Source organism: Scardinius erythrophthalmus (assembly GCF_964197995.2).
Source record: "Scardinius erythrophthalmus genome assembly, chromosome: 11".
Taxonomy (NCBI): Eukaryota; Metazoa; Chordata; class Actinopteri; order Cypriniformes; family Leuciscidae; genus Scardinius; species Scardinius erythrophthalmus.
Window position 1 is genome coordinate 7,287,969 of NC_138231.1, and position 22,076 is coordinate 7,310,044.

General features: G+C 37.4%; 1 protein-coding gene across 8 annotated transcripts in view; it reads left to right on the plus strand.

Annotated features, from left to right (window-relative positions):
* The first annotated feature begins 2,653 nt into the window (after positions 1-2,653).
* Positions 2,654-22,076, plus strand: part of mark3b (MAP/microtubule affinity-regulating kinase 3b) — a 71,887-nt gene continuing 52,464 nt past the window's right edge. For 5 of the 8 annotated variants that reach the window (XR_014031122.1, XM_081379240.1, XM_081379242.1 and 2 more), the window contains exons 1-3: positions 2,692-3,383; positions 11,853-12,044; positions 13,088-13,141. Coding sequence is in view for 5 of the 8 variants with exons in the window: in XM_081379240.1 (XP_081235366.1) it covers positions 3,333-3,383; positions 11,853-12,044; positions 13,088-13,141 (297 nt within the window). In the remaining 3 variants the exon portion in view is untranslated. Of the gene's footprint in view, positions 3,384-11,852; positions 12,045-13,087; positions 13,142-22,076 lie in introns of those variants that run through there. The other 3 variants (XM_081379243.1, XM_081379246.1, XM_081379245.1) reach the window with 3 other exon arrangements.

Sequence of the window (22,076 nt, forward strand, 5' to 3'; positions counted from 1 at the left end):
AAGAATGTCTGAATCTCAAGGATTGCTTTTCGTTTTCTAAGGTTTTGCTTTAAACTTCACCTTCATCACGCATAACAGGCATGTTAGCGTATCACACAAGTAATTCTCTGTTGAGTCATTTCCGAGCGAAGTCCAGGGAATAAGCTTATGTTTAAACACATATGCGTTCATCCTCCATGTTCTGTTTTTGCCTCAGACAAAGCCAGTCTTACCTGTTTTAATGCAGTTTGCGTGTGTATTGTGTTTCATTCTCCCTGATTGTATTTATTTGCTAAACAACAAAACCAAAAGCCACAAAAACTTTCTTTGACCGTCTGGAAGCAACCATTTCCACAAGCCTCTCCATAGGATTTCCTACACATACCCGCTTAGCTAGGCTATATATTTATTATTTGATTATTTATTATATGAAGGCCTACTAAAAGGTATATGAGGGCATTTCTGTGTAAAAAAAAATAAAAAATAAAAAAAAAATAATAATAATTCCCTCCACCTAGCCGTCATAAAACACAACTTCAAAGGGAAATGGTGTGATCACTACAGTAGGTGGCAGTGAGTGATCAGGAATAGAAAAAACAAATCTAACACTACAACAGTTATATCAATCCATCAGGTAAGATGATGTTAATTGCATTTTAAAGATGCTGGGAAAATATCCAAGAGGCTTTTTTAAGTTATAAATTGATTTTATTAAATGTGTACTTTATATGTAGCTTATACTTTGACATATGGATAATTTGAGTATCTTTAAATACATTAATTTTTTTCGCCATTAAAGGGATAGTTCACCCCAAAATTAAAATTCTGTCATCCTTTACTCACCCTCAAGTTGTTCCAAACCTGTATGAATTTCTTTCTTCTGCTGAACACACACACACACACACACACACACACACACACACACACACACACACACACACACACACACACACACACAAAGATATTTTGAAGAATATGTGTAACCAAATAGTTGATGGGCCCCATTGACTTTCAAAAAAAAAAAAATACTATGGAAGTCAATGGGGCCCATCAACTGTTTGGTTACTGACATTCTTCAAAATATCTTCTTTTGTGTTCAACAAAGAAAGAAATACATACAGGCTGTATGAAGTTTGAGTGTTTGAGATTTGCATCTCAATTTAGCATGGAGTACCTTTTCTGTGATCATGTGACAGAATTCTCTTAACTTTTGTTGGATACACTGAGACCTGAAAGTGGTCACATTAACCCTCACTGTACAAATCTGTTTACTGTTTAGTCGGTTTAGTTTCTTTCTCTGTAATTGGAGTGATGTGGCCACACAGGAAGTGCACAGATAAATGTGCGGCTCAAAAAACACAAAACACAGCAAAATAGCCATTGTGGGGATGTCATGTGTCTGTGTTTGTGTGCAGGCACCATCTGCCATGCAGCATGAGAGTTTTTCCCTTTAAAAATCCCATTTAAGCATAGAAGCTCGTTCAAAAGAAACCTCAGTCAAAAAAGATAAACCTAAACACACTTTAATATAGTTATAATGAGTACATGACCAAACAAGATGGATGGATAGATGGATAGATAGATAGATGGATGGATAGATAGATAGATAGATAGATAGATAGATAGATAGATAGATAGATAGATAGATAGATAGATAGATAGATAGATAGATAGATAGATAGATAGATAGATAGATAGATAGATAGATAGATAGATAGATAGATATGATACTAAAAATGCACTATCCAAACTTAAATGGTTGTAATTCAAGAATGCTTTGGAATATAGACCTAAATTTGGTCTTGTTTTAAAAAAGACACTCAGATTATTGCTGAAGCACTACAAAAAAAATGAAAGTTATGGAAGTTTAAACTTACTATTAATCGAATTTACTTTACTAGAAATTGTTTTTACAAAATTACTATAAAATCAAAGCCATATGTCTAACCAAGTTGTGTTCCAAATTTGAAGTTGACATCACAAAAATTGAAGTTCCTGTGAGATTTTGTTTAGGTGGTGTTCCAAAAAAAAAGCCACCGGGTTTCACCCACATTCCATTAAATTATTATTATTATTTTGTTGTTATTTTTATTATTTTAATGGTTCTCCTGTAACAAAAATACATTTCTGTTCAAATATCACTTCTATCACACAGTATGGAACCTTGCGACTCAGACCTTTCCGACGATAAGTGTTTTGTCAAGATTAGAAAATGTTTTGCTTTTGATTATAAAGTAGTTCAAATACATTTTGTAATATGAAACCTGACACCACCCACTAGGGGAGGAGCCTGCAAAAATAATTTAGAGTACCGTTTCCATGGTAACACGACGTCCTTATGATGATTACTAAAATATGTGATATGAAAAAGGCGATAAATAAAAAGAGCACCAAGCTTCCTGCTAGCTATAATTGGAAATATAATTGGAAATAATGTAAACATCACAAGAAAGTAGCCTACTATAATAGTGATTTCATATTTATTTACCTCAGATTAACATTATACTCAGACTGTGGCACATCTTCAAAAACTTGGCAAAACATTCTCTGACATGTTCTACAGTATATAAGTGTTTTCCACATGCTCTGGTCGCAAATCACTGAATGAAGGATGTGAGCATGGACCATTGAGGTACCACTGAGTTATTTAGCCGGGGTTTTGTGCGACAGGTACATTTTTCTCCTTAGTAATCACCCCAGCAACAACTAACAGCTCCGCGCCGGCCAATGAGCTTGTGCAGCCGCCTCTGTCCTCACTTCCTCCGGCTGCGATCGCTGGGTTTGGCTTGGCACCATCAGCCAGCACGCAGCCATCTTGGACTGAGCTCTATCTGGACTGGCAAACCCACACTTCGGGATGGGAGGAATTTAATCAAGCTGGATTGATTTAGAGCAGATTGTCTGGAGCCAAAGGACGAGACTGCGCATTCGGAAAGCTTACATCAAGACCCAGAGCCGGTTTTAAGCGGACGCCCCCCCCCCCTCCCCTTTTCCTTGTCTGAACGCTGTGTGCAGTTTCTGAGGGGCCTGTGAACTGTTTGTGCTTGAGTTTACAATAGGCACTTTTTCAAAGTTTGCTAAAGTAATACAGTGCAGCGTTTTGGTTATGACCTGTTGGTTGCCAGATCTTTGTGGAGAGTTGCTCCTTTGTGTCACCGGTGACCTGTTGTGCCGTTATGCGTCTGGATAAATGATTGCATTAATCTGGATCTTTTATTTGTGCTGGGATTTGGTCTTGATGTCGATCGAATCCATGATCTTCATCAGCTGGTGCCCGGCAGCTGTCCACCCTGCAAACTGAAGGTTGCTGTGATCAGACAGACTTGGACTGCAAGAGATAAAGACACATTAAAATGTCAGCAAGAACACCACTGCCTACTGTCAATGAGAGAGATACAGAAAACGTGAGTATGAAAAGCCCTATTAATTCCGCGGAGGTTCGCTGGGATTGCTTTGTATTTCAAAGCCTTTATTTGATTGGTTGCAAATTCCTATTCACTTTTAAACTTTAAAGCGTGCATACTAGAGCTGCATATGTTGAGGAAACTATCAGCAAGGGTTGTGATCGTGTTTCCTACAGTTGTGACAATATCTAAAGTTATGGATCTCATGTTTTTGCATCGCTCCATAGTAGGGTGACCAGCACCATCAAACAAACCAAAAGTTTGCGTGGGACATGTTACCAACACTAAAACATAACCTGTAACATTATATAATATCTAACTTAATAAAAACATTTGTATTCTGCCTTTCAGCTGATAAAAATAATTTGTTCTTTAGTCCCTTCCAGAAAACACCATCACAATGTAACATAACATGTCTTTATTTTACATGTCATTTTAATTTAACATCACTGAGCCCAAAGGCAGCAGGCATCATGCAGATAATGATGAAATATAAAATAAACAATGAACAAATAAAATATAAAACAACATGAAATTAGATCATTGTCAGTCTTATATATTAAGCATGTATTAAACCAAAAACTCATATTTTTAGAAAGGATGTGAATTAAAACAACCACAGCAGGCAAAAAGTTGATCAATTCTGTTAAATTAAGTACATTTAATTAATTATTCATTATTTAGGTATACAATGAAGTTAATTTTCCATTTTATACACATGGAACGAATCACCGTTCCACATTTTGATTGACAGCTGTCACGACCTAACCTATAGTGACCGTGTTTACTACTTTCTTTTCAACCATTGGATAGGGTTTAAAAAACGGCTGTTGTATTAACGCTGTTAAATATAGGTGGAAACCTAAAGAATAAATAAAACGCTTTCTTAAAAAGGCAAAAGAACGCATGCACGTTTTCTTAGTATGATAATTAAAAACCATAGAGTGATGAAAATGCGACTTGCGGGGGTGAAAATGCTTTATGGTACAACGCAAAGCGGGACGGGTGGTCACTGGTCACCCTTCTCCATAGGCAAGTAGTCTGATCCGTCGGTGTGACAATAAACATAGGTGTGATTCTCACGCGCAGTTTCACTCCGCAAAAAAACTCACCCTCATGTCAAGCGACTTCCTGTAACAATATTTCCGACACACTGATGCAGACTAACTATGTTTCCCCTAGAGTGATACAGTGTAGCGGAATTTCTGCGGGAGTTATAGTTACACACTTTTCCATATTTCCGTATTTCCATAAAAATAGACCTCTGTAGCGAAAATATTGTTACAATGTATCAGCGTTAATATTGTAACGATATTTTCAATACAGCGGTGCTGTGTAACAATGTTTCAACTCCACTGTAAACCTTTTTACTACCTTAATACAGTAACAATATTTCTGCTACAATGTAACAGTATTTCCACTACAATTTACACATCATAACAGTGTTTCCACTACACACTGAGATAATGTAACACTGTTTTCTGCTGCATATTGATACAGTGTGGCTGCATTTCTGCTAGAGTGATATTTGTTACACTGTATTTTCCACTACAGTGATACAGTATTTCCGCTAGATGTACAATGTAACAGTGTTTCTTATAATGTGGAACACTTTTTTTGCTCCTGTGTAAGCATATTATTAATTACTGTGATACAGTGTAACATTTCCACTACAATTGTAACATTTCCGCTATTTTACAAAGTAACAGCCAACAGTTGTTTTCTGTTACAATGATATTTAACAATATTTCCAACACATCACAACAGTGTTTCTACTACACTGATAGAATGAAACATTGTTTTCTTCTGCATATTGATACAGTAATAACACTGTATTTTCCACTACAGTGATAAAAATTACCACTACAGATGTACAATGTAACAGTGTTTCTTATAATGTGGAACACTTTTTTTTGCTCCTGTGTAAACATATTATTAATTACTGTGATACAGTGTAACATTTCCACTACAATTGTAACATTTCCACTATTTTACAAAGTAACAGTCAACAGTTGTTTTCTGTTATAATGATAACAATATTTCCAACACATCACAACAGTGTTTCTACTACACTGATAGAATGAAACGTTGTTTTCTTCTGCATATTGATACAGTAATATCGTTACACTGTATTCTCCACTACAGTGATAAAAATTACCACTACAGATGTACAATTTACCAGTGTTACACTGTTTTGCTCCTGTGTAAACGTTTTAACTACTGTGATACAGTGTAACAATATTTTCGCTACAATGTAACAGTATTTCCACTACAATTGTAATAGTATTTTTAACCATATTTCCATTACACTGATACAATGTAAAAAACAAAACAAAAAAAAATAATCTGCTACATGTTGATTGATATTGTTACACGGTATTTTAGTTGTTGTTTGTAACAATTTTTCTGCTGCAGCGGTACAGTGTAACAGTGTTTCCTGTGACATAAAACTATTTTTCCACTCCAGTGTAAAAAAAAAATTCCAATACAGTGAGTGTAACAGTATTTCCACTACTACAATTTTACAGAGTATCAATATTTCAACCATGATGATATCTGAAAGTATTTCCAATACAGCATAACAGTGTTTCCATTGCATTGACACAATCTGCTACACTGTTGTGTTCCACACAGCATGTCACATGCACTGGATGAAACTGGCATGTTTTTTAAGTTTAAAAAGAATTATTTTTCCTCAGGTTTAAATTTGTAAGAGGTATATGAATGTATAAGTGTGCACTGGTGATCTGACCGGTCACCTTAAGTTTTTGCTTTAGCTGTAACTTTTTGCAGCTCACGTAGATAGTCCTGTGTTATATAAAAGTACAACTATTCCATGTTAGCAATCAATTAATAGGACGTCGTTCACATTGCATGCATGATAAGAATACAAGAAATGTTGCTTCAGTAGTTTTATATTAAATATAACACTGCATGACGCTACTGTCACTGCTTGACAAATCACATAAACAGCTCATTAACATTCGGTAGTGCAGTGTTTAAATTGCATCCATAATATAGATTAAAAAAAACTGGAAGAACAAAAAGAACTTGGTTTGAAAGCACTTTGAGTTACAGTGTCTATAAAAAGCATTGTATAAATGAAGTTTATTGTGCTGGAGATGAAGCTTGAGCTCTTGTGCGTCATTGGGTAGAAAAGGGACACACATATAAGCAAGGAGACCTTACCTGCCTTTATTATCCAGTCTCACCACTGGTTGTCCTTGAGTGACGACTGTTCCCTTCTTTGGTACCCAGAGAGTTAAAGAGAGAGAGAGAGAAGGCTCAAATCATCTGCACCCGTCGGACCTCTGACGACAAGTGTCGGAAATGTTTTCATGCTCCTCTGAGCATCGGTTTGTGTGCCAGACGATCAATGAGCTGTCAGCATCACAAAAACAGACCGATTGTCAGTTTTGATGCCATTCAGATCGCCAATGCTAGAATGAAGGGCTCCCACTCAGTCAAGAGGCACCGCATAACTATAGTAAGTGCTAATTACTCATTTTAATTAGGCTGATTAAATTTAGGATAGGAGGAAAAGGCTATTAGTAATGAGTCTTTTGTAATGTGCAAAGCCATTCAGAGTCAGAGAGGAAGCCGATTTGTTGACACGGGAAGGTTTTAATGCATAAGTTGTGAGGATTTAGAGTATATTTGGGAAATGTTTAATCAGAACTACAGTGAATATTGTGACTGGCTCTTTAAAAGGTGTAAAAACCGACTGATTGCCTTGTAACACCTTGGCTGAAAATATTGACTGAAGCTGTTTTGATACATTTAAAGTGAAACTATGTTGAGATCTTATCAGCGACGATAATGTTTTTATGGGTTGCGATAGAGAAATATTACTCTGTGCTCTAGAATGTCCTAGATAAGCACATTTGTCCTAGAGGGAGAATTTAGGACACAGTCTTTTTTAAGGATCTGTCCTGGTCCTAAAAAAAAATATTTTAAATGGTTTTGCTCTGCAAACTTCAGATAATATAGTTTCAGACTTGACGCTTGATGTTTTTTAATGCAATCAATAATGTATTTAAAATGTAATGTCTTATTCGCCAAGGGGAAAAAACAGTACAGACTCAACAACTGCTTTTCTACAAATCAGACAGGACTTTTTTAACCCGCTGTTTAGATGGCAAAATGTATCCTTATTTCATCTAATCAAGTTAACCAGTTTCTATTTACTGTTGTTCATCAAATGAGTCTGCCGTTTTTAGTTACAAACAATATGTGCTATATTACTCAAAGCTTATGAATCGTAAATTACAATGTGGCACAATGCTCTCATAATACAATTTAAAATATGCTTTGTAAAGCTTCTTTCTTAGCATGTTAATGCTTTGCTTTTCTACTTTATTGGCTGGTTTAAAATTACTCTGTGTGATTTAAGACGTACCTTTTTGCTGTTACTTTTACTGTGTAATGTGACATTTCTAAGTGAAAAAATATATATGTATATGAAGTTGGGGAGTGGGGACTTAATTTAATCCACTGATAAGTAATTGATTAGATGCTACATACATTTGTGAGTTAGCTAATCATGAAGACTAGCGAAAAAAATATTCTTCGCAATAACATTGGCGAATTAAGACCAAGAATGTATTAACAAAGTAATTGGCTCAGGCTCACTATTAGTTCATTGTAATAATGTTAATTGTTGTGGCTTGAGGATCTGTAATGGGAACTGGTGCTGTGTTGTTCCCCATATTGTGAATTGGTTTGTGCAGTTCCTGTAATTGCTTTTGACTTCATCAAATTATTCCTGTTACCAGTATCCTTACAACATGGGTAACTTGAGTCCCAGGCTAGTGGGCCAGTCAGGTAGCTTAAAATCAGATGCGTCATCATGTAGAATCGTGTATGTATGTGTAAATATATATTTGTTTTTTAGCATTCATTTTATATATATATATTTTTTTTTTTCTTGAGCACCAAATCAGCACATTACAATGATTTCTGAAGGATCATGTGACACTAATCGCTATTCCACCTTCCGGCTGAACGGATTTACGGTAAAGAATGTTTCCGGTTATATTTCCACTTGAGCTTGGTTCGGTACGGCACGATTACAAACCGTTCTTGGTCCGGAATAGAATGCGCGTGTAGTGACAGGCTAAGTGTACATAGCAGGCTAAGTGTACAATTTGAGCAAACTAAAGTAAACAAAGTTAATAATAGAAATATCTGATCATCCTCCATAATGTGGTTTCTGTTTACATCTCATATCTCTGTAAACTCTTTGTATTACATTCCAAAGAGTTATAAGCTCCACTGTGGAAAATGAAACCATATCTATACCGGCTTGGCCGGACTGGCACGGAATGAAATAGTTTGGTTTAGTTTGGGCCGACTGTGGAAAAGCGGCCAATGCTTTGCCAGCATCAGGCATCCATCTGGAATAAATTACATTTTAAAATATATTAAAAGAGGTAACAATTATTTTAAATGGTAATAATTTCATCACAATATTATTGTATTTACTGTATTTTTTTATCCAATAAATGCAGCCTTGGTGAACATAATAGTACTGTAGTATGATCCAAATTACACTGGTTCTGTAGTTTAAAGGAGTGGTTCAACCCAAAATGAAACATTTGTTTATTTATTAACCCTCATGTTGTTCCAAACCTGTCTTCTGTGGAGCATAATAGGTGATTTTTTCAACTATTCCTTTATTTGTTGAGGAAAATAGATTAAGTAATAATCTGCATGACTAATGGTCATGTCTAAATGGAGTTTGAATGTCAAACTTAAAGGGTTAAACCACCCAAAAATGAAAATTCTGTCATTAATTACATTAATTTCATTGGTTCTTGCAGAAGCTCAAACATGCTGCGTAACACGAGAATGCACCTCATTGGCTCTTGCTGAAGCTCAAACGTGTTGCGTAACACGAGAATGAACCTCATTGGCTCTTGCTGAAGCTCAAACGTGCTGCGTAACACGAGAATGAACCTCATTGGTTCTTGCAGAAGCTCAAACGTGCTGCGTAACACGAGAATGAACCTCATTGGCTCTTGCTGAAGCTCAAACGTGTTGCGTAACACGAGAATGAACCTCATTGGCTCTTGCTGAAGCTCAAACGTGCTGCGTAACACGAGAATGAACCTCATTGGCTCTTGCTGAAGCTCAAACGTGTTGCGTAACACGAGAATGAACCTCATTGGCTCTTGCTGAAGCTCAAACGTGCTGCGTAACACGAGAATGAACCTCATTGGTTCTTGCAGAAGCTCAAACGTGCTGCGTAACACGAGAATGAACCTCATTGGCTCTTGCTGAAGCTCAAACGTGTTGCGTAACACGAGAATGAACCTCATTGGCTCTTGCTGAAGCTCAAACGTGCTGCGTAACACGAGAATGAACCTCATTGGCTCTTGCTGAAGCTCAAACGTGCTGCGTAACACGAGAATGAACCTCATTGGCTCTTGCTGAAGCTCAAACGTGCTGCGTAACACGAGAATGAACCTCATTGGCTCTTGCAGAAGCTCAAACGTGCTGCGTAACACGAGAATGAACCTCATTGGCTCTTGCTGAAGCTCAAACGTGTTGCGTAACACGAGAATGAACCTCATTGGCTCTTGCTGAAGCTCAAACGTGCTGCGTAACACGAGAATGAACCTCATTGGTTCTTGCAGAAGCTCAAACGTGCTGCGTAACACGAGAATGAACCTCATTGGCTCTTGCTGAAGCTCAAACGTGCTGCGTAACATGAGAATGAACGTAACATGAATTCAGTCTGTTCATCATATAAAGCGATTGAGTCTCTTAAGGAAATTTGGACTAAACTGCTCAACTCATATGGATTATTTAGTTTTTACAATCTCTTTATGAACTTTTTGAAGCGTCAAAGGGGTAGTTGCGTAGCTGTCAATGGAGGGACAGAAAGCTCTCAGATTTCATCAAAAAGATTAAATTGTGTTCTGAAGATGAAAGAAAGTCTTACGGGTTTGGAACGACATGAAGGTGAGTAATTAATGACAGAATTTTCATTTTTAGGGGAACTATCCCTTTAAGTAATCTTGACCCAGATCTAGTTGTACTACCCAATTCTAATCACTAGAGCTCTTTTCATAGCATGACTCACAGTGATGCAGGCAACATCTTGTCGATCTGTCTCCTCTCAGGTATTGTTTCAGCCTTCAGCCACGTCATACCTCATTTCCTGCAGCCCATTTAGAGACCTTGTTCATTTTTCGTGCTGCGGTCTATTCATCGTTGAATATTATTATTAAGATGTCTGATATAATTTAAGTCCCTTTGTTCCAGATGGACCGGCATTCTGCCTGAAAACGTATCATAGATGATTCCTCGCTGTGTGAGCCTATTGTGTCATCTCTGCCTTTTGTTTGCTCAGTGATGCTAACATGTTTAATAGATTTCTACAATCATGTCCACTAATTATCATCGCTCATCAACCATTATAATTATTGATTCAGTAAGGTAGCTGGGTGTTTTTGTCTTTTGAGCAATGTCGTTTGATTCTCTCCACAGTTTGAGATTTTAACATCTTCATCAGTGGAGCCGAACTCACTATTTTACATTCTTGTAACTTTACATTCGCTGTCAAACTTATAGTTTTGAATGGACTTGTCATGTATAGCTTCATGTTCACATAAAAAGTGATCTAGCAATGTTATACTAGTGTTAGTTATACTTGACTGGCAGGAAATATAGCTTGTCTTTAAAACAAAAACAATAATTTTATAAAAGCACCATTTCTTAAAGAATGCAGCTTCAGTGTTTTTCAGAGAAAGAGGAAGTCAAAGCAGAAATCCAGGATATCGTCTGACATTTTGTCCAGATAACTTTACTTGCATGTCTCCCTTCCTATGAGGGGAAACTTTTTAGGCACCATACTGTAGCACTAACAGATGTAGACTGGAACTCTTTGACTGGCACAGTTCACAGATTATATATCCTTGTTGGGAGGAAATGAAGATATTTCCCGTGGTGAAGCTCCTCTTAGAGGTTGTCGGGTTCAGAAATCTTCATGCAATCAGCATTTGACATTCCCTATGTTTCATTTGGCTGGCATTTAATGACTACCAAAACAAATGCAGTACACAGAGATCTCCAAAGTGATTCGAATTTTAATCTTAATAAAATCTTAATAATTTTAAACTTCTGACACATTCTGAGAATTTATCTAATCTAAAACTGTTGGGCTCACCAAGGCTGCCTTTATTTGACCAGAATTAGCATAAAAACTGTGAATTATTACTACAATTTAAAATATTTTTTTCTATTTGAATACATTTTAAAATGTAATGTATTTCTGTGATGCAAAGCTGAATTTTCAGCATCATTACTCCAGTCTTCAGTGTCACATGATCCTTCAGAAATCATTCTAATGATTTGCTGCTAAAGAAACATTTCTCATTATCATCAGTGTTGAAGACATGAAACTTTTAAACAGTGTATTTGTCTTTAATAATAATCTTCTTTTTTTTTTTCATCTGTCTCCAGCCCACATCACACACAGATGGGCGGACTGAAGTGGCGTCCCGTCCCGGGCGGTCAGGGGCTCGCTGTCGGAACTCCATTGCCTCCTGTGCCGATGAGCAGCCACATATCGGCAACTACCGGCTCCTCAAAACCATCGGCAAGGGAAACTTTGCCAAGGTCAAATTGGCACGACACATTCTTACTGGACGAGAGGTGAGCTTTATGAAGATATGAATGGAGAAACTGGTTGGTTATACTAAAGGTTATTCATTGTCACAGTAACACTTTACGTTCTAGAGGCAATAGACATAATGCTTGAAAAAATTAAGTCACGCTATTTTGTAAGAAAAGTCAAACCTGTTTTTACGTTAAAAATGCCTCTATGAAAAAATATATATATATTATTGTATGTATATGTATTATTATTATTATTATTATTATTATTATTATTATTATATTCTTTTTTTTTGGGATGAAATATACGGAACACCGCACATGCCATGTAGATAAAAAACATGTATATCTTGGCCACGGATTAACACTTCGTTCCTACGACTTACTAATACATCAGCATGTTTTAATAATTTGTTGTTTTGAGTAAATCGTGCGCATGATATAAAAATGTATTTCCTTGTTTAGTAAATTGTGCGCACGATATAATGATTCGTTCCTTCGTTTAATGAATTGTGGCCACGTTGAACTTCATTGGTTCTTGCAGAAGCTCAAAAGTGCTGTGTAACACGAGAATGAACCTCATTGGTTCTTGAGGAAGCTTACTTAATACTTACTTAGCTTACATAATAATTCATTCCCCTGTTTTAGTTAAATCAAAATGAGAGAACAAATTATTGCAATGTGGCCAAGATTTACTAAATCGAGGAAACAAATTATTATACTGTGCACATGATTTAGTAAAATGAGGGAACAAATTATTCTTGTGCACAATTTACTTAAAGCGAGGGAAAGAAATAGTAAATCGTGGCTAAGATTTACTAAAATTAGAGGAGAAATTCTTTATTTGTGGCCATGATATATATATATACAGTATTTATTTTTTTTGCATGACCTGTGCATGACTCCGTAGAAATATGAGCTGGATTTGTTCCTGACTGCTTTTGTGGGATTCACTCTGATGTTGAGTTGAGCTGTAGCGATAAAACCATCAAATTGATGCTCTTTTACTGGCGACTCGTCAGGCCTCATTGAACAAGGCAGTAAAATGTATTTTCTTTCCCTTCTCTCTCTTTTTCCTGCAGGTGGCCATAAAAATAATTGATAAGACACAACTTAATCCTACCAGCCTTCAAAAGGTAAACATTTTAGGATTCTTGCTGAACTATAAAAATCCTGTCCCCTACATTCTCAGTCTCCCCTATCTTTCTCTCTTTTGCTGGTTTAAGGACAAGAGCGTGCAAGAATGGAATCCCTCCGTTTGTCCTTGTAGAGCGAATTAAACATTAACCAAATATGAAGATAGCATTGCTGTACTTCTTTGCGAGTTTGAGGGACAGCTGCCTTTGGAACACTGGGTTTTATTGCTTATTTTTATAACCATCATAGTTATCGTTTTGATTTGGCATTAGACATGTTCATTTTCATCAGCACAAGATGCAGACCAAAATCAAAAGGACTTCTGTTCAGAGTGGTGCATGATGGGAGAGCAGTAGCTGATGGAGGAACCCTCAGTGGACTTGGATTTCAGAGGCAGCTAATAATAGCATAAGCCGAGAAACCAGAATGAGAGGCTCGAATAATAACTACACATTTGCAGAGCGCTTAGATAGGACACTTTGCTTAGCGTGAGTCTCTTGGACTTTGTTGGTTCTGATGTCATATTTGGTGCCAAAAAATAGTTTTTTTTCTCTGGATGGACCATATAGATCACATTGTCACATTGAGGTCAATGTGAGGTGTTGATGTTCTCTTCCACTGGCTGCCCTTTTCCCTATAATTAGCTGGCACTTGTTTTTTCCAGGCCATTGATTTAGGCCGTTTTCCATTTGCGAGCCGATTGACAGTCCATGGCTCAGGTTGTGTCTCTGGAGGGGAGGCGATGATTAGTTTGGGGCATAAGGGGCAAAGACTGGGTATGACCCAGTCCCAGTGCAACCCACTGCTACACTCAGTATTTCCAATTAAGAAAGCAGAGGTGTAACCCTGGCATCCTGGCCAAATTTGCCCATTGGCCTCTGTCTCTGCCTCCTAATCATCCCCATATATAAATAGGAAAATGTTGGCGTTATTTTGTCACTTATTGGGAGCAGTATGCTAGCTGGAGCTGTTTACCTCCAGTCTTTGTGCTAAGCTAGGCTAGCGGTGGGTGCGTCAGACAGAGTTACAGCACGCACAGAGATGAAAAGGGTATGTGTGGACTTATCTAACGCTGGGGGATACGGTGAATAAGCTAAAGTCCCAAAAAGTCGGCATGTTCCTTTAACAAAAAAATGTAATCCAATGCTGGGTGATGATATAGCATAACAAGTGATTAATAAGCTATTTTTTATAGGCCAGTCATTTTTGACCAGGAACAAAAAAAGTGTTATAGGGTTTTGAACACAACCTGAGGGTTAAATAAATAGTGGAACTGAAATTTAAGACAATATGGAATGGCAAATGGTTTACTAGATCATGTTTTCGTAAGTGGTTGGCTGAAATTGTTTTTTCAGTGTCTGATACTGATATATAGAGACCAGCTGATGGCATATAAGACATGACATACGAGTGAAAATAATATTTGATTTTCACAAATTGGTCTCATTTGTATCAGTTAAATTATATTTTATTTATATAGTTATTTTCAAATTTTTGACACATTTATTTAAAAATAATAAGCTAATTTGTGGGAATAAAATTCACTAAAATGATTTTCAAATGAATGCAAAAGATGGGAACGTCTCTTAATTTTGCACATAATGCCTCATAATCGTAATTTTTCTCACCAATTTTAAATATGACTGATGTATACTACAGTTCAAAAGTTTTAGGTCAGTAAGAGTTTTTTAAATAAATTAATAAATTTATTCAGCAAGGATTCAAATCTGTAGAGAAGTTTATAAAGTTACAAAATATTTCTATTTCAGATAAATGCTTCTTTCTATTCATCAAAGAATCTTGAAAGAAATTTATTGCGCTTTCCACAAAACACAATCGTTTTCAGCATTGATAATAAGAAATGTTTAATGAGCAGCAAATCATCATATCAGAATGATTTCTGAAGGATCATGTGACCCTGAAGACTGGAGTAATGATGCTGAAGATTCAGCTTTGCATCACAGGAATGCATTTCAAATAAATGCAGCATTGGTGAGCATAAGAGACTTCTTTCAAAACCCAAAACTTTTGACCAGTAGTGTACGTTCAAACCCGACGAGACTACAAGCAATATGACTAATTTGGTCTAAATGCCTCGGTTAATGAAAAAAAGTCAGTTCTTTGGTGTCAAGGTTTTTTTTTTCTTGTTCCATCATAGTATACTTTTTCATTTGTATTATTTCTCTCACCCTCTGCAAATATGTTTGCCATCTCTGCTCATAACTCATGTCAGCGGGAGTGTTAAATGACTGTCTGTCCGTACTCCATAGTCCTGGGCGGGAGGCTGAGTCATCATTGCTGATTCAGACCCTGCAGCCGTAACTCACTTTCACTGCTTGACATTTCATAGCTCTGATATCTCATGCCTGATCTTTCATATTATAACGGGGAAAGGGGATGTTGGGGTAATGGTAGTCTCAGCCTCAGATGTCATGCCTACGGACCTGCATGCATAGTCTCAGGATTTCCAGGAGACATCTGTGTTGCTTTCTTTTACGGTCCACCTGGAAACAAAGCCGTCGTGATGCCAAACCCCCTCATGGAAGAAGAATACCGTCACATTTACAACTTTGACAATGAGCACATTTACACTCACCTAAAGGATTATTAGGAACACCATACTAATACTGTGTTTGACCCCCTTTCACCTTCAGAACTGCCTTAATTCTACGTGGCATTGATTCAACAAGGTGCTGAAAGCATTCTTTAGAAATGTTGGCCCATATTGATAGGATAGCATCTTGCAGTTGATGGAGATTTGTGGGATGCACATCCAGGGCACGAAGCTCCCGTTCCACCACATCCCAAAGATGCTCTATTGGGTTGAGATCTGGTGACTGTGGGGGCCATTTTAGTACAGTGAACTCATTGTCATGTTCAAGAAACCAATTTGAAATGATTCGAGCTTTGTGACATGGTGCATTATCCTGCTTGAAGTAGCCATCAGAGGATGGGTACATGGTGGTCATAAAGGGATGGACATGGTCAGAAACAATGCTCAGGTAGGCCGTGACATTTAAACGATGACCAATTGGCACTAAAGGGCCTAAAGTGTGCCAAGAAAACATCCCCCACAGTGGTAACAAGGCATGATGGATCCATGTTCTCATTCTGTTTACGCCAAATTCTGACTCTACATGTCTCAACAGAAATCGAGACTCATCAGACCAGGCAACATTTTTCCAGTCTTCAACTGTCCAATTTTGGTGAGCTCGTGCAAATTGTAGCCTCTTTTTCCTATTTGTAGTGGAGATGAGTGGTACCCGGTGGGGTCTTCTGCTGTTGTAGCCCATCCGCCTCAAGGTTGTGCGTGTTGTGGCTTCACAAATGCTTTGCTGCATACCTTGGTTGTAACGAGTGGTTATTTCAGTCAAAGTTGCTCTTCTATCAGCTTGAATCAGTCGGCCCATTCTCCTCTGACCTCTGGCATCAACAAGGCATTTTCGCCCACAGGACTGCCGCATACTGGATGTTTTTCCCTTTTCACACCATTCTTTGTAAACCCTAGAAATGGTTGTGCGTAAAATTCCAGTAACTGAGCAGATTGTGAAATACTCAGACCGGCCCGTCTGGCACCAACAACCATGCCACGCTCAAAATTGCTTAAATCCCCTTTCTTTCCCATTCTGACATTCAGTTTGGAGTTCAGGAGATTGTCTTGACCAGGACCACACCCCTAAATGCATTGAAGCAACTGCCATGTGATTGGTTGATTAGATAATTGCATTAATGAGAAATTGAACAGGTGTTCCTAATAATCCCTTAGGTGTGTGTACATGCACACCAGTACGCTGATAACTCATAAAAATCAGCTTATTGAAATAACAAGGTTTACATGCAAACCAATAACCAGACAACGCAAGAAAACCGCGTTTACAAGACTTTATTTATAAATCAGGTTATTTAATTTGTTGTGTCGGTTGTGATGTTAAATAAAGCATTAAAGAACGAAGAAGAGTATTGCAACATGTCAGCGGGAAAATACAGCCCATATATTATCCTCTCATGCAGTTAATGATGCAGCATTTTGACTGTAGGCTCCTACTTCTTCTTCTGCTGCATGAGATGAGAGCATTTTTAGAATTTTTTGGTTTAAGAAAGAGTCTGAGTTTGCAATGTATTTCCTCCTCCCTTACTGCAGAGTCTTGATGCTCTTAAATCCACAGTAAGGACGCGTGCGTTCCTGTCACATATCACGACAGATAGCAGGTTAATGCTTTTACATGCTGAGCAAAATCTTCGTAAAGGCCAAAAATGTAGCTGTGACGTTCGGTTTATGCTTAAGCCATTTATGACCTTACTCCGATAAAAGAAAATGGGTTAACGCGTTTACATGATCACGTGCATTATCAGCTTATTATGCATAACCGAGTTAAGAATGTGCATGTAAACGCACTCAATGAGAGCTTATCAGGATCAACTAAACACTGGATTTTCAAAAGTATGTGAAATTCATGGCGCCATTGTTGCAGTGAACTTGCACAACGTTCTTGAATGAACAATTTGTTAGATGCATGCCGGTCTGTTATCGTAGGGACATTTTCATGTCTCTAAACATGACGCCGAACAAAATGAACTGTGATTGGTTGCTGTACATATCAGATGTCCTCTTGGACTGTCCTTGGCCAATGAAAGCTGCTATGGAGTCCAGACCTTCTGAATGTTGAAATGTTTTAATGCTTACAATTGACTAGAAGAATTTCTGAATTCAGCTTTGTTTCTATCCTTATCTTATTTTCACTTAAGCATTAGATTCAGCATCAGGTGCAAAAACAACCTTTTAGAATGGCCGTTTATCTGTATATGGATCTTTGGCGGAGGTCTTGAGAGTTGTTTGTTGTGTAAGTGGATTGTTGTTTTCTTCTCTGGACTTGCTAATGAGACCCACATGTGGGAGTGAATGGGAAGTGATGACCCCGTTTGGTTAAACAATAATATTGTCAGTAGTGGATGGTTGTCAGTACTGGACCGCCCCAGACAATGGTTTAGATGGCAGTGCTAAAATGTGTCTAAATGTCTGACCCATATTGCCGAAGTCCATAACAATCCTTGCACAAATAAAGAGGTTATTATCATAGTTATGCTATAGAAAAGTTTACTAAAGGGATAGTTCACTCCAAAATGAAAATTCAGTCATCGTTTACTCGTCCTCTTAAACCTGTATGACATTCGTTCTTCTGTGGAATACAAAAGAAGATATTTTGAAAAAATGCCTCTGCCTTTTTTCATCCATACAATGAAAGTCAGTGGGGTACAATGTTGTATTGGTCTTCAGTGTTCTTCAGAATATCTTCTTTTATGTTCCACAGAAAAAAAGAAAGTCATACAGGTTTGGAACAACATGTGGATGAGTAAGTGAAGACAGAACTTTAATTTTGGGGTGAACTTTATTAATTACTCACCCTCATGTCATTCTAAACAGAAGCTCAAGCATGCTCACTGACGTGTGAGAATCATAGAGATTAATTTTTGTGTTACGCATCACATTTGAGCTTCTGCAAGAACAAATGAGGTTTGTTCTCGCACGTCAAGCAGGTTCAGATCAAGCAGCAACCTCCACGTCTCTCTCTTGAAACCAACACGGAAGTGAATTAAACGGCAATTCATCGACTGGCCGCTTGAGGCTGGATGCAGAAGTGAGTCAAATCTGTATCTCCACCATGTTAAAATGCCCAACTTTACAGACGAAAAAAACATGTTTACAGCCTGGTGCAAAAAGTGGCTTTGGTCTATACAGCTAATTTTGCCCTTCATGAAAACTGTGAGGAGGGTGAATTATTTTAGAACTCATCCGTTTAAATTATATTAAGCCTTAAATTTCTGCATAATTAAGGGTGTCCACTTTTGAGTGACAGGTGGATTCCCACTGCTGTGGTCATTAGTCATCATTAGCCGTTTGTCTGCTGTCTGTTAGCCGTCACATTACCTCAGCTCATTGTCCGACTGTAAAAATAAATACATTTGGGAGTGACACGCTACCAAGATGGCGACGGTCGGCCACGCGCACTTTAGTCTTCAGAAACCTACGGGTTTTTTTACAGTCTATGGTTCGCATGAGCTTCTGTTTATGTTCACTGATGACTGTTTAAATGTGAATAAAAGATTGAACATATAAAGATTGAGTTTCTTCAGAAATTTTTGACTGAACAGCTCAATTCATATGGATTTTTTTTATGGTCTCTTTATGAACTTTTTGAAATGTCAGTGTCAGTTGCATAGCTGTCAATGGAGGGACAGAAATCTCTCAGATTTTATTAAAAATATCTTCATTTATGATCAGAAGATGAACGAAAGCATTTCGTGTTTGTAATGACATGAGGGTGAGTAATAATGACAGAATTAAAATTTTTACAGTGAATTAAAAAACCAACCCTTTATTTATGATTTAGTTGATTTCAGGTGTTTTTAGCTGTTAATATATGCACAATTAAAGACCGCACCAAATCACAATTAGAGTTTTGTGGCTTGTAGTTAATCTCTTTTTGCTTTCAAGTAATCTCTATGCTAGTGTACTTCTAAACATTGACAAAATTACCTTTTATATGCGGTTAAAATGTATAGTCTTTCTCTTCTGGGACAATAAAGCAAAAATATCAATGATGTACCTTGAATTTGAGGGCATATAATTTTTTTTATTAATTTATCTAGCATCCAATACCTTAATAATAATAATAATATGTATAATAATAAAGGTAAGCATTTTATTGGGGAATATACATATTTTCTAGCGTTTATTTACCATCTCATACCACACCACCAGTATTATTACTATTATATAGTATTTTTATTCATTTGTTTGTTTGTTAGGGTCTTTAAACCCCAATTTAAAAAATGTTTGTATTTAGGACACTTGCAGTTATCTTTGCGGTTTATCGCTAAGCAAAAGCCACTCTAAGATCCGATTGCTGCTTACAGTGCAATTTAAAAAAAAAAATGCAATAAATACTAGATATAGAGGAAAATTGCTATGTTTTACACGTCTTGGAGCTGTATCATTTGGCACGCAGCTCTTTGCCATTAACCTTAATATTTAAATACAGCATCCACCCACACACCTCAGACCCTCTCACAGACAATGACCACTTCTGTGCTTCCCAGAGCTTTTTCTTCTTCGTCTCTCACCGATGCCGTTTGTATTTGCGTTGGTGCGACCACTTACGCAACCGTAGAGAGTGGGAAGACAGCCTCTGGTGCTAGTTCCATCTCCTCGTTTAAAATTAACCTCTTTTTATGTACGAATAACAGGTTGGAGTCAGCGATCGACAGGCGCTGCGATCGAGTCAAGGTTGAGAGCACTGAAGCACGCCGAGCACTCAATAGCTAAAAGAAGCGGGTGAACGTCATCATTGCGTGTTTTCAGACTGGGCATGTGGGTGTGCGTGGGTGTCGATGTAAAGGAGAAGTTCCGTTCAGCGATGATTATTATTAAATTTTTTCCTGCCACTGGTATCCTAGAAACTCGCACTCTTTCTTGCAGCTAGTGAATGAGGAACATCTGAGATCAGGGGATGTGAATGAAAATGGAATGAGTCACCATTTCTCTCCTCAGAGAAGCCTTGAATCTGAAGTTCATTCTTGAGCGCATCGCTCTGATTTGGTCTACAGCAAAATCGTCCAGCACCTGTTCAAATGCGTTCATTTCTGGTTCAGCCTCTCCTTTGTGTGTGGCCATGAGGAAAGGGCAGGGGGATTTCTTAAAGTACAGGTGCTCTTCTGGATGGGTCCTAGGGCTGCATGATCTATGAACATAAAATTGATGTAGCAATATGGCTTAGTACAATTGTCAAATCGCGCAGGCTATGTTTAAATTAAATAAATATATGCAAAATACTGCTTACGTGTCAATTAACAAACAGTGTCGTGCTTCATTCTGAAACCAGCCGCACATACAATAGTCAACATTTGAAGTGGATCAAAAAAAGTTCATCAAAGTTGTCCTAAGACAAGAACGGGTATTGAACGGGTAAAGGTTTTGATTCACTTCAAATGTTGACTACTATATTTTTATTTGCCACCAACCCATCAAAATAAAAGCTTGACATGTATTAGTATTGTAATTTCACAGTGATTTTTTTTTTTTTATTATTTTACAGTAGTATTATCACAAATTTTTTTCTCAATGTTTTTATTAAATAATCACAATCAAATCATATAATAATTATAGGCACGTTCACGGCATGTCATAATTACGAGATTTCAACACGTCCTCGTAGAGCTCGTAATTAACTACTTGTAAGCTGGGGATTTTTTTGAGAGCTCCTACATGTACCATGTGACCACTGTACCACCTGATGACTGCAATTTCATTTAGGCGTTGATAGTGGTGCCATAGAAATACGTAATTCCCAGTACGAGGAGATTATGAACAGCTCAGAGTAGACCGTCACGTGTTGTCATCTCAAAAATTGTGGTGATTGACATGGCGTGAACGTAGAATAATATTATTTTGTAGTCATTTTGTAATTGTTGAAAACAGTGGGAATGCGACCTATCAAAACTCTAGTGAAAGGAGTTTTTATTTTTATTTTTTTTTTACTCTTCACTTTATGGTTACTTAAAAGGTTTGAGTTGTTTTTTGAAAAAAATGATACCCAAGTATGAACCCTAACCCTAAATCGTTTAACCCTACAAGGATTACCTCAAAGTAAAAGTTATATTTCATAAAAAAATATTTCATTTTTTATGCCGATGCACATCCCCAGAAAATCACCTCACTCTACAATGATTAATTTTTCAACTCATGTGGTGAAAATTCCTGGGGGGGTTTTCATATCGCAATAAATGTTAAAAAAAAATATATTTTTCTCCAATATTGTGCATCCTTAATGGCAAAGCAAAGGTTCAGGAATGTTCAAAGCCACAAAACCTCTGCAGTCTGGCAGCGTTTTGCAGGCCTGTCTTCCCGCTGGCATTGACCTCATTTCGTGCTTGCAT